Source organism: Anomaloglossus baeobatrachus, chromosome 3 (assembly GCF_048569485.1).
Source record: "Anomaloglossus baeobatrachus isolate aAnoBae1 chromosome 3, aAnoBae1.hap1, whole genome shotgun sequence".
Taxonomy (NCBI): Eukaryota; Metazoa; Chordata; class Amphibia; order Anura; family Aromobatidae; genus Anomaloglossus; species Anomaloglossus baeobatrachus.
The window spans coordinates 384,175,405-384,189,482 of record NC_134355.1 but is presented as its reverse complement, the minus strand read 5'-3'; the positions used below and the strand labels follow the sequence as shown (position 1 = coordinate 384,189,482).

The window sequence follows — 14,078 nt, the reverse complement described above, 5'->3', positions numbered from 1 at the left end:
GTTAGTGGGGGCAGGATCCGGGATACCCTGTGGGCAGGATAGCTGGCACTTAGTGGGGGCAGGATCCGGGATACCCTGTGGGCAGGATAGCTGGCAGTTAGTGGGGGCAGGATCCGGGGTAACCGGTGGGCAGGATAGCTGGCACTTAGTGGGGGTACGATCAGGGATACCCTGTGGGCAGGATAGCTGGCAGTTAGTGGGGCAGGATCCGGGATAACCGGTGGGCAGGATAGCTGCCAGTTAGTGGGGGCAGGATCCGGGATACCCTGTGGGCAGGATAGCTGGCAGTTAGTGGGGGCAGGATCCGGGGTAACCAGTGGGCAGGATAGCTGGCACTTAGTGGGGGCAGGATCCGGGATACCCTGTGGGCAGGATAGCTGTCAGTTAGTGGGGGCAGGATCCGGGATACCCTGTGGGCAGGATCCGGGGTAACCGGTGGGCAGGATAGCTGGCACTTAGTGGGGGCAGGATAGCTGGTACTTAGTGGGGGTACGATCAGGGATACCCTGTGGGCAGGATAGCTGGCAGTTAGTGGGGGCAGGATCCGGGATACCCTGTGGGCAGGATAGCTGGCACTTAGTGGGGGCAGGATCCGGGATACCCTGGGGGCAGGATAGCTGGCACTTAGTGGGGGCAGGATAGCTGGCACTTAGTGGGGGCAGGATAGCTGGCACTTAGTGGGGGCAGGATAGCTGGCACTTAGTGGGGGCAGGATAGCTGGCACTTAGTGGGGGCAGGATAGCTGGCACTTAGTGGGGGCAGGATAGCTGGCACTTAGTGGGGGCAGGATAGCTGGCACTTAGTGGGGGCAGGATAGCTGGCACTTAGTGGGGGCAGGATAGCTGGCACTTAGTGGGGGCAGGATAGCTGGCACTTAGTGGGGGCAGGATAGCTGGCACTTAGTGGGGGCAGGATAGCTGGCACTTAGTGGGGGCAGGATAGCTGGCACTTAGTGGGGGCAGGATAGCTGGCACTTAGTGGGGGCAGGATAGCTGGCACTTAGTGGGGGCAGGATAGCTGGCACTTAGTGGGGCAGGATCCGGGATAACCGGTGGGCAGGATAGCTGCCAGTTAGTGGGGGCAGGATCCGGGATACCCTGTGGGCAGGATAGCTGGCAGTTAGTGGGGGCAGGATCCGGGGTAACCAGTGGGCAGGATAGCTGGCACTTAGTGGGGGCAGGATCCGGGATACCCTGTGGGCAGGATAGCTGTCAGTTAGTGGGGGCAGGATCCGGGATACCCTGTGGGCAGGATCCGGGGTAACCGGTGGGCAGGATAGCTGGTACTTAGTGGGGGTACGATCAGGGATACCCTGTGGGCAGGATAGCTGGCAGTTAGTGGGGGCAGGATCCGGGATACCCTGTGGGCAGGATAGCTGGCACTTAGTGGGGGCAGGATCCGGGATACCCTGTGGGCAGGATAGCTGGCAGTTAGTGGGGGCAGGATCCGGGGTAACCGGTGGGCAGGATAGCTGGCACTTAGTGGGGGTACGATCAGGGATACCCTGTGGGCAGGATAGCTGGCAGTTAGTGGGGCAGGATCCGGGATAACCGGTGGGCAGGATAGCTGCCAGTTAGTGGGGGCAGGATCCGGGGTAACCAGTGGGCAGGATAGCTGGCACTTAGTGGGGGCAGGATCCGGGATACCCTGTGGGCAGGATAGCTGTCAGTTAGTGGGGGCAGGATCCGGGATACCCTGTGGGCAGGATCCGGGGTAACCGGTGGGCAGGATAGCTGGCACTTAGTGGGGGCAGGATAGCTGGTACTTAGTGGGGGTACGATCAGGGATACCCTGTGGGCAGGATAGCTGGCACTTAGTGGGGGCAGGATCCGGGATACCCTGTGGGCAGGATAGCTGGCACTTAGTGGGGGCAGGATCCGGGATACCCTGTGGGCAGGATAGCTGGCACTTAGTGGGGGCAGGATAGCTGGCACTTAGTGGGGGCAGGATAGCTGGCACTTAGTGGGGGCAGGATAGCTGGCACTTAGTGGGGGCAGGATAGCTGGCACTTAGTGGGGGCAGGATAGCTGGCACTTAGTGGGGGCAGGATAGCTGGCACTTAGTGGGGGCAGGATAGCTGGCACTTAGTGGGGGCAGGATAGCTGGCACTTAGTGGGGGCAGGATAGCTGGCACTTAGTGGGGGCAGGATAGCTGGCACTTAGTGGGGGCAGGATAGCTGGCACTTAGTGGGGGCAGGATAGCTGGCACTTAGTGGGGGCAGGATAGCTGGCACTTAGTGGGGGCAGGATAGCTGGCACTTAGTGGGGGCAGGATAGCTGGCACTTAGTGGGGGCAGGATAGCTGGCACTTAGTGGGGGCAGGATAGCTGGCACTTAGTGGGGGCAGGATAGCTGGCACTTAGTGGGGGCAGGATAGCTGGCACTTAGTGGGGGCAGGATAGCTGGCACTTAGTGGGGGCAGGATAGCTGGCACTTAGTGGGGGCAGGATAGCTGGCACTTAGTGGGGGGCAGGATAGCTGGCACTTAGTGGGGGCAGGATAGCTGGCACTTAGTGGGGGCAGGATAGCTGGCACTTAGTGGGGGGCAGGATAGCTGGCACTTAGTGGGGGCAGGATAGCTGGCACTTAGTGGGGGCAGGATAGCTGGCACTTAGTGGGGGCAGGATAGCTGGCACTTAGTGGGGGCAGGATAGCTGGCACTTAGTGGGGGCAGGATAGCTGGCACTTAGTGGGGGCAGGATAGCTGGCACTTAGTGGGGGCAGGATAGCTGGCACTTAGTGGGGGCAGGATAGCTGGCACTTAGTGGGGGCAGGATAGCTGGCACTTAGTGGGGGCAGGATAGCTGGCACTTAGTGGGGGCAGGATAGCTGGCACTTAGTGGGGGCAGGATAGCTGGCACTTAGTGGGGGCAGGATAGCTGGCACTTAGTGGGGGCAGGATAGCTGGCACTTAGTGGGGGCAGGATAGCTGGCACTTAGTGGGGGCAGGATAGCTGGCACTTAGTGGGGGCAGGATAGCTGGCACTTAGTGGGGGCAGGATAGCTGGCACTTAGTGGGGGCAGGATAGCTGGCACTTAGTGGGGGCAGGATAGCTGGCACTTAGTGGGGGCAGGATAGCTGGCACTTAGTGGGGGCAGGATAGCTGGCACTTAGTGGGGGCAGGATAGCTGGCACTTAGTGGGGGCAGGATAGCTGGCACTTAGTGGGGGCAGGATAGCTGGCACTTAGTGGGGGCAGGATAGCTGGCACTTAGTGGGGGCAGGATAGCTGGCACTTAGTGGGGGCAGGATAGCTGGCACTTAGTGGGGGCAGGATAGCTGGCACTTAGTGGGGGCAGGATAGCTGGCACTTAGTGGGGGCAGGATAGCTGGCACTTAGTGGGGGCAGGATAGCTGGCACTTAGTGGGGGCAGGATAGCTGGCACTTAGTGGGGGCAGGATAGCTGGCACTTAGTGGGGGCAGGATAGCTGGCACTTAGTGGGGGCAGGATAGCTGGCACTTAGTGGGGGCAGGATAGCTGGCACTTAGTGGGGGCAGGATAGCTGGCACTTAGTGGGGGCAGGATAGCTGGCACTTAGTGGGGGCAGGATAGCTGGCACTTAGTGGGGGCAGGATAGCTGGCACTTAGTGGGGGCAGGATAGCTGGCACTTAGTGGGGGCAGGATAGCTGGCACTTAGTGGGGGCAGGATAGCTGGCACTTAGTGGGGGCAGGATAGCTGGCACTTAGTGGGGGCAGGATAGCTGGCACTTAGTGGGGGCAGGATAGCTGGCACTTAGTGGGGGCAGGATAGCTGGCACTTAGTGGGGGCAGGATAGCTGGCACTTAGTGGGGGCAGGATAGCTGGCACTTAGTGGGGGCAGGATAGCTGGCACTTAGTGGGGGCAGGATAGCTGGCACTTAGTGGGGGCAGGATAGCTGGCACTTAGTGGGGGCAGGATAGCTGGCACTTAGTGGGGGCAGGATAGCTGGCACTTAGTGGGGGCAGGATAGCTGGCACTTAGTGGGGGCAGGATAGCTGGCACTTAGTGGGGGCAGGATAGCTGGCACTTAGTGGGGGCAGGATAGCTGGCACTTAGTGGGGGCAGGATAGCTGGCACTTAGTGGGGGCAGGATAGCTGGCACTTAGTGGGGGCAGGATAGCTGGCACTTAGTGGGGGCAGGATAGCTGGCACTTAGTGGGGGCAGGATAGCTGGCACTTAGTGGGGGCAGGATAGCTGGCACTTAGTGGGGGCAGGATAGCTGGCACTTAGTGGGGGCAGGATAGCTGGCACTTAGTGGGGGCAGGATAGCTGGCACTTAGTGGGGGCAGGATAGCTGGCACTTAGTGGGGGCAGGATAGCTGGCACTTAGTGGGGGCAGGATAGCTGGCACTTAGTGGGGGCAGGATAGCTGGCACTTAGTGGGGGCAGGATAGCTGGCACTTAGTGGGGGCAGGATAGCTGGCACTTAGTGGGGGCAGGATAGCTGGCACTTAGTGGGGGCAGGATAGCTGGCACTTAGTGGGGGCAGGATAGCTGGCACTTAGTGGGGGCAGGATAGCTGGCACTTAGTGGGGGCAGGATAGCTGGCACTTAGTGGGGGCAGGATAGCTGGCACTTAGTGGGGGCAGGATAGCTGGCACTTAGTGGGGGCAGGATAGCTGGCACTTAGTGGGGGCAGGATAGCTGGCACTTAGTGGGGGTACGATCAGGGATACCCTGTGGGTAGGATAGCTGGCACTTAGTGGGGGCAGGATCCCGGTGGGCAGAATAGCTGGCACTTAGAGGGGGGCCAGGCTCCCCACCATATGACATCACACGCTTCTCAGCCCCAGTGATGGGCAGACACCTCCCCAGCTGTGATGCCGCCGTCACCCCGCACTCACCTCATACTCCCGGATATTATTGGAGGTGACGAAGATGCCGATCCCGATAGGAATGAAGATGATCCCGATAACGAAGAATGCCGGCAGCACGGTCCCGGCGGTGAGGATGGGCTGCCAAGCCGGAAGCCGCTGCTGCTTGAAAGCCGTGTTATCGGGCTTCTTACTCTTCACCGCCGGCCCGGGGCCCACCCCTGAGTGCGGGTGCCCATCTTCCTCCTTGTAGTTCATAGCCATAGGGGGTCTCTCTCCGGCCCCCGATCCGTTTGTGCCACCGCTCCCCAACACAACAAACCTCCCAACCACTGCCTACAGGAGACGTCACGGGCGGATTACCCCAATGCGAAAGAACGCCAGTCTACTGCGCATGCGTCATGCACGGACACCAGAGGTTTAGTAGTGACTTTCAACTAAATCTTGTGGAGTGCGTCCATTTTGTCGAAGACCAGGACCTAGAGGCTGCTTTCACACTTGCGTTAAACGGCATCCGTTGCTATCCGCCGCCTTGAGGAATTAGGCTAGTTTCACACTTGCGTTCAGCGCATTCCGTCACTATGGAGAATAGCGCAGTCCGTTAACGCACTGCACTATTCTCCATAGACTTGTATGGACGACGCACTGTAACGCAAGTGTCTGTGTTGCATCCGCTGGACGACGCAGCGTTGTTATTTTGACGCTGGAACACAGCATGTAACGTTTTTCTGCGCTTGGCGGAGTGTCAAAAAACCGCAACCTGCAGGAATCCGTTAGGCGTCCGTTGTTTTTATAATGGACGCCTATGGTGGCGGATTCCGTTAGAATGCGTCATTTGACGGATTCCGTTAACGCAGCTGTCTTTACACAACTGCGCATGCTCAGATGTGTAAAGTCAAGGAAAAAAAACTACATCGGATTGCGTTATTTTGTACGATCTGTAGCATGCGTTGTGCCACTATATGCAACGTATCCGTTGCATGCGTCACACAACGCAATGCTACGGATCCCGTCCAACGCAAGTGTGAAACTAGCCTTACGATAACCATTGCAGGAAACCGTTTTATTCCTCATAGACTTCTATTAGCTACGGATAGCAACGGTTGGCCTTGCGTTGCATCCGTCAGCCGACGCTGCGTTGCATCCGACTGGCGGATGGAACGCTGCATGTAGCGTTTTTCTGTGCTTGGCGGAGAGTCAAAAAAACGCAACCTGCAGGATTCCATCGGCGTCCGATGTTTTTATAATGGATGCCTATGGTGGCGGATTACGTTAGAATCCATTATTTGACGGATTCCGATAACGCATCCGTCTTTACACAACTGCGCATGCCCAGATCTGTAAAGTAAAAAAAAAAACTATAACGGATTGCATTATTTTGTACGATCCATTGCATTTGTTGTGCCATTTTATGCAACGCATCCGTTGCTTCCGTCACACAACGCAATGCTACGGATGCCGCACAACGCAAGTGTGAAACTAGCCTATGAGCAGTGGATTGTGACTGATGCCCTTGCGTTGCATCCTCTGCCCGACTGATCAGTCGTGGAACGACTGACCGTCAGGCTGCAGGAATACAGAGTGTAACGTTTTTTGAGCAGCGGAACCCTTAGGATTTCGCTTCGCATGCTCTCTCTCGGCGGCCGAACGATCAGCTGATCACCCGGCGTCCGGCTTCTGTGAGCGATCAGCTGATCACCCGGCGGCCGGCTTTTTAGAGCAATCAGCTGATCTCCCGGCCGCCGGCTTTTGAGAGCGATCAGCTGATCTCCCAGCCGCCAGCTTTTGAGAGCGATCAGCTGATCTCCCAGCCGCCAGCTTTTGAGAGCGATCAGCTGATCTCTCTCATGAGCCGGCCGCCGAGAGATCAGCTGATCACTCTCAAAAGCCGGTGGCCAGCTATTGTGAACGATCAGCTGATCATTCTCTCGCTCTCGTTTTTCAACGGAATCCGCTTTCTAATTACAATTATTGTCATCCCTTGTACAACGCATCAGTCACAAGCGTCAAGCAACGCATGTGACTGATGCAAAACAACGGAAATGTGAACCAAGCCTTATTAGTCTTCAGATACTCTTGAAGTTACTGGGTGTCACAATATCCTTTTTGTGCAAGTTTCTCTGCACATTCCTTATAGCAGGCGTAGAATGAAAAACTTTATGCTGCACCCTAAAGTATCACTTCTGGTTATAAAACACCAAATGTCCTTATTTTTTTCTTTATTATAAGAACCAAGTACAAGTTTGTAGATTAAGCACAGTGTGAGTGCTCACATTGAAATGGACAGCATTAGAGAGCTCTACAAGAGAGGCATATTACGGCCATGTGAAAATGCCAGTTACCCTGTTGCTCTCCGCACAACTTAGGTCTTAAGGGTGCTTTACACGCTGCGACATCGCTAACGATATATCGTTGGGGTCACATCGTTAGTGACGCACATTCAGCGCCGTTAGCGACATCGCAGCGAGTGACACCAAGGAGCGACGATCAACGAGTGCAAAAACATGAAAAATCGTTGCTCGTTGACACGTCGCTCCTTTTCCAAATATCGTTGCTGCTGCAGGTATGATGTTGTTCCTCGTTCCTGCGGCAGCACACATCGCTGTGTGTGACACTGCAGGAACGACGAACATCTCCTTACCTGCGTCCACCGGCAATGAGGAAGGAAGGAGGTGGGCGGCATGTTCCGGAAGGTAAGTCTGTGTGACGGGTGTTAGCGATGTTGTGCGCCACGGGCAGCTATTTGCCCGTGACGCACAACCGACGGGGGCGGGTACGCTCGCTAGCGATATCGGTACCAATATCGCAGCATATAACGTACCCTCTAGTCTGATACCAAAAAAAGTGTAAGAAACTGAAGAGAACTGCAACTTATGAATTGTTTAGGCCATCCGGTCAGTGAGGTTACAATGTCTGGCCACCCACCAATAAGCAGTTATGAGCTACTGAATGGGGACTGAGGTGACATTCTCAGTAGTGGCCATAATGGAGAACCATCCCGGCTCCATACAGCGTTTACATTTGGCCATTGCTCATAACAGCTAATCGGTAGGGTGCCGAATGTCAGACCCATCAGTGACAGGAGGTGTCGAATGTCAGACCCATCAGTGACAGGAGGTGTCGAATGTCAGACCCATCAGTGACGGGAGGTGACAAGTGTCGAATGCACCAGTGACAGGAGGTGCCAAGTGTCGGACTCACAAGTGACGTGAGGTGCCGAGTGTCGGACTCACAAGTGACGGGAGGTGCCGAGTGTCGGACTCACAAGTGACGGGAGGTGCCGAGTGTCAAACCCCCAGTAACGTCATTCTGATGACCTATCCTAAGGGCTAAGTATCAATTTTTGCTACAGGTAGGCAAATGTAATTGGATACCTGAGGAGAGGCCATGCCTGCTACCCACTGAGCCCTTAAAGGGGTTTTCCCAAAATCAAAATTAATTGTAAAGTTTATTTTAATCAATAGATTTTGTAATAATAATAGTTTCCACAATTATATGTGTCTTTAAAAAATATTCCTGTGCTGAGATAATCTTACAGTCATATGAAAAAGTTTGGGCACCCCTATTAATGTTAACCTTTTTTCTTTATAACAATTTGGGTTTTTGCAGCAGCTATTTCAGTTTCATATATCTAATATCTGATGGACTGAGTAATATTTCTGGATTGAAATGAGGTCTATTGTACTAACAGAAAATGTGCAATCCGCATTTAAACAAAATTTGACTGGTGCCAAAGTATGGGCACCTCAACATAAAAGTGACATTAATATTTTGTAGATCCTCCTTTTGCAAAAATAACAGCCTCTAGTCGCTTCCTGTAGCTTTTAATGAGTTCTTGGATCCTGGATGAAGGTATATTTGACCATTTCTGTTTACAAAACAATTCCAGTTCAGTTAAGTTTGATGGTCGCCGAGCATGGACAGCCGCTTCAAATCATCCCACAGATTTTCAAAGATATTCAGGTCTGGGGACTGGGATGGCCATTCCAGAACATTGTAATTGTTCCTCTGCATAAATGCCTGAGTAGATTTGGAGCGGTGTTTTGGATCATTGTCTTGCTGAAATATCCATCCCCTGCGTAACTTCAACTTCGTCACTGATTCTTGCACATTATTGTCAAGAATCTGCTGATACTGAGTTGAATCCATGCGACCCTCAACTTTAACAAGATTCCCGATGCCGGCATTGGCCACACAGCCCCAAAGCATGATGGAACCTCCACCAAATTTTACTGTGGGTAGCAAGTGCTTTTCTTGGAATGCCGTGTTTTTTTGCCTCCATGCATAACGCCTTTTTGTATGACCAAACAACTCAATCTTTGTTTCATCAGTCCATAGGACCTTCTTCCAAAATGTAACTGGCTTGTCCAAATGTGCTTTTGCATACCTCAGGCGACTCTGTTTGTGGCGTGCTTGCAGAAACGGCTTCTTTCGCATCGCTCTCCCATACAGCTTCTCCTTGTGCAACGTGCACTGTATTGTTGACCGATGCACATTGACACCATCTGCAGCAAGATGATACTGCAGGTCTTTGGAGGTGGTCTGTGGATTGTCCTTGAATGTTCTCACCATATTTCTTCTCTATCTTTCTGATATTTTTCTTGGCCTGCCACTTCTGGGCTTAACAAGAACTGTGCCTGTGTTCTTCCATTTCCTTACTATGTTCCTCACAGTGGAAACTGACAGTTTAAATTTCTGAGACAACTTTTTGTATCCTTCCCCTGAACAACTATGTTGAATAATCTTTGTTTTCAGATCATTTGAGAGTTGTTTTGAGGAGCCCATGATGCCACTCTTCATAGGAGATTCAAATAGGAGAACAACTTGCAAGTGGCCACCTTAAATACCTTTTCTCATGATTGGATACACCTGCCTATGAAGTTCAAAGCTCAATGAGGTTACGAAACCAATTTACTGCTTTAGTAAGTCAGTAAAAAGTAGTTAGGAATCAAATTTTGTTTAAATGCGGATTGCACATTTTCTGTTAGTACAATAAACCTCATTTCAATCCAGAAATATTACTCAGTCCATCAGTTATTAGATATATGAAACTGAAATAGCTGTTGCAAAAACCCAAATTGTTATAAAGAAAAAAGGTTAACATTAATAGGGGTGCCCAAACTTTTTCATATGACTGTATATATGTGTCCCTGCTGTGTAATGGCCATGTCTAGCCGTACAGGAACACGGTCTGATCATACCACAGCTCCTGCGCAGGGGAGGATGGAAAAGAGAGTACTGCAGCACGGGATCACAGCTGATTCTCTGCCTCTTTTTAAAAATGTTTTACCTCAAAGAAAGAAAGAATTATTTGCAATCTCATGGTGTAATGTCTGTATACTTTATTACTTCCTCCCCTGCCCAGGAAATGTGGTATAATCAGACCATGTCCCTGTACCATTACACAGTACATAGCTGGGACACATATATAAGATTATCTCAGCACAGGAACATTTTATAAGTATTTAGTCATCTAAAAACATGCAAGATTTCTGGCTCTCACAGACCTGTAACTTTTTCTTTAAAGGGAACCTATCACCAGTTTTTTACCTATTAATCCAAAAATATCACCTTCTGCTGCTCCTGGGCTGCATTCTAGGAAGGTGCACCTTGTTGCTCGCCCCCTTGCAGACCCCTAAAAGAACTTTATAAAATCTTACCGTTTCCTATGCAAATGAGTTTGGTTGGCCAAATGGGCGGGCTCTAATTCGGCTCCTGTCCCCCCTCCTGCTGCTGTTCGCCACCCCCAGTCATGATTTACATGGATGACGCCGCCCCCGTCATCGTGCACGCTGCTGGAGTCTCGCGCAGGCGCATTTCACTGTGCCCCTATCGCAGGGCTGAGCATAAAGTTTCCCTCGCGCTAGCGCCGATGACGTAGTTGCGCAGGCACGAGATTATGGGCGGCGCTGTGTATGACCTCAATAGCATCATCCTCATACCCGCCCATAATCTCGCGCCTGCGCAACTACATCACCGACGCTCGCGCGAGGGAATTCAAAGTATTGTATTCATTGTTGGCTTGTGATAATCAAAAAAAGAGTTTTTAAGGGATCCCATCACCTTTAAAAAAGATATTTCCCTCTAGTTATAGAGTAAGGCTTAGCCACACGTCATGAAAATAAAACATAAACATCGCATTCCACTCGGACCAATTTTAGCCTGTGTGCCAGCACCCATGAGCGATTATTTTCTCAGCCCTAATCGGACCAAGAAAACAGTCGAAGCATGCTGCAACTGTAATGCGATCCTGGTTTTTCTCGCACCCATTCAAGTCTATGGGGCGAGAGAAAAATCGCACTGCACTCGCAGTACACCGATTTAATACGAGTGCAAGGCGAGAATGGCAATAGTCGGCAACGGAGGAGAGAGGGAGATAAATCCCTCCCCTCCTCAGCACTGGCCCGCCCCTCCTCAGCACCGGCCCGCTCCTCCTCAGCACTGGCCCACCCCTCCTCAGTGCCGGCCCGCCCCCTGCAGCTGTGGTCCGATCGCATGATCGGACCTCAGTCGCAGTGACACTCGCATGACACTCGGCTCCCGCTGTGCTGCCAGCATGAGTCTAGTGTCATGCGGGGATCACATTAGTTCCCAGTGTGGCCCTGGCCTTAATATGTAGGTAAATAGCACTACAATGCTGCCTAGCCGGTTTACTGAAAGTGTCGCTACTGGGAAAAAATTAACTTATTTCCTCCAAGGAGCCACCGACTTTCAGTCATGAGGGCTTTATAGAGTGGCTTCAGTCACTGCTCACAGTTCGCCTCACTTTACTATGAACAGCAGCTGTAAACACCCCAGCACTTGGATTGACAGCTGGCTCTGCATCGTATCCATACAGATCTACCTGTCAATCAAAGTGCCGTGGATGCTGTCACTTACAGTTTAGTGAGTGGTGACTGCAATCCATGTACTCGCTCCAGGACTGAAAGCCATTGTTTCCCAGGAAGAAATAAGTTCATTTTCTCCCAGTAGCCGCACTATAATCCTAGAGCATACAAAGAAACGATGTGGTCCTGAAGCAAAATTCCTAATTGGGACCCCCAGTCCTGCCCTCCCAAAGAAAAGTTATTTGGTGGAGTAGGCATATCTCTCAATTTTTAAAGACAGAAAGAAGGACATATGTCACATCAAGTACACATTAATTGTGCCCCTACTGAGGTCCCTTAGTTTTCTCACTCGTTTATGCCCCCATACAGTATGATTGCTCCAAAAATGCCCTTCCACATTAGTATGAAAACCGATGTGAATTCCCCCACACAATTTGCCCCATAGTACCAACCAAATGCACTGTGTGATGACCCCACAATGTTCCCATCAAAGTATGATGCCACTACAGTGCACCCAATACAGTATGCTGCTGCTGCAGTGCCCCCAACAGAGTATAATATCCTCAAAGTGCCCTCCAATGCTATATAATTAGTGCTTCCCACAATTTTCACACAGTTTGATTCCCACCTAGGCTCGTACACACAATATAATACCCCCACAGTAACTCCAAAGTATGATATCCCCACAGTTCTTCAACCCACATTATGAAGCCCCATAAGTCCCTCCCACACAGTATGATTCTCCCACATCCTAGGGGCGGCACGGTGGCTCAGTGGCTAGCACTGCAGTCTTGCAGCGCTGGGGTCCTGGGTTCAAATCCCACCAAGGACACCATCTGCAAGGAGTTTGTATGTTCTCCCCGTGTTTGCGTGGGTTTCCTCCGGGTTCTCCGGTTTCCTCCCACATTCCAAAGACATACAGATAGGGACTCTAGATTGTGAGCCCCAATGGGGACAGTGTTGCCAATGTATGTAAAGTGCTATGGAATTAATAGCGCTATATAAATGAATAAAATTATTATTATTATTATTATCCCTCCCTCACTCAAAATATAGCCCCCACTCACAAAGTATATCTGCACAATGACCCTAAAAAGTATGATGCCCCCAAAGTATGATGCTTCCTGTCACCGCCCCACCCCTCCAGAGTATTTTAGACCCACACAGGATGATTCTCCCACACTATAATGGTCGCCACAGCCTTCCCACACATTATGATGCCCCCACAGTCACCCACCACATAGTATGATGTCCCACAGTTCTCAGACACACATAATGAGGCTCCCACAGGCCTGCTTACAGTATGATGGTCTACACGGCTCGGTTCTCTCACAGATCTGCATCCAACACAGTATCATTTCATAGCCCTACCTACACATTATAATGGTCCCCACAGCTCCCTAGACAGTATGATTCTTTCACAGCTGCACCTACTTACACACTATATAATTGCCCCCATTGTCCTACCACACACATTATGATGGTCTCACACAGTATGATGCCACCATACAGTATGATCATCCACACAGCCCCGACCCAACACAATAAGATGGCCACCACCACTTGGCCACACTCACAATATGTTGGCCCTCACAGCCATCTACAACGTATGATGATGCTATAGCCTTCCATATTGTGGAAAAGCCCTTAAAGCCTCCCACACAGTATTATGGCCCCTATTTCCTGTCACATTGCATGATGATTATCACACAATGATCTCCATAAAGTATGATGGCCAACACAGCCCTTTCAATATTGATGCCCCTTACATTGCTCCCTCATAGGATGATGCCACCACAGTGAACCCCCCAGGATATTTGCCTTCATGGTATAATGCCACAATCAATCCCACCCATAGGATGATGCCCCCACAGCCTTTCACATAGTATAATTACCTTAACATCCCTACCACACATTAAGATGGTCCTCACAGCTTTGCACACAGAATGATGGCCAAACACAGTATGATGATCCACAAAGCTCCCACTCAACAAAATAAAATCGCCACTACTGCCTGGGCACACCCACATTTTGATGCCCCACACAGCCATGCACACAGTACGATAACTCTACAGCCTCTCACACTGTATAATGGTCCTCTAAGTCTTCCCATATGTTATGATGACCCCCAAAGCTCTCACACAATATTTTGTCCCATATTTCCCCTCCCCTTTCACAGAGTATGATGTTCCCACTGCGATCCCTAACCCCCCACAGTTTGATGCCTTAACTTCAAAGTGACCTCTTGATAGTATGATGTCCCCACAGAGGGCCTCCAATGTATGCTGTCCCACTGTTCTCCCAGTCACTTTATGAGGCCTCCAACTTTCTTCCCACTTCATTGCCTCACAGTGACAAGCCCATGGTTTGATCCCTCCTGCAGTATAATGCCTCTACCGGAAACCACAAACAGAATGATGCTTCCACAGCCCCACACAGTATGATTCTCACA

The 14,078-nt window shown here is 51.5% G+C and overlaps 1 protein-coding gene across 1 annotated transcript in view; it reads right to left on the bottom strand.

Annotated features, from left to right (window-relative positions):
• The window catches only part of TMEM30A (transmembrane protein 30A), a 35,581-nt gene extending 30,401 nt beyond the window's left edge, over positions 1-5,180 (bottom strand). The window contains exon 1 of the mRNA XM_075340199.1: positions 4,830-5,180. Within this exon, the coding sequence (XP_075196314.1) occupies positions 4,830-5,063 (234 nt within the window). The 5' untranslated portion in view covers positions 5,064-5,180. The remainder of the gene's footprint in view (positions 1-4,829) is intronic.
• Positions 5,181-14,078: the final 8,898 nt, after the last annotated feature.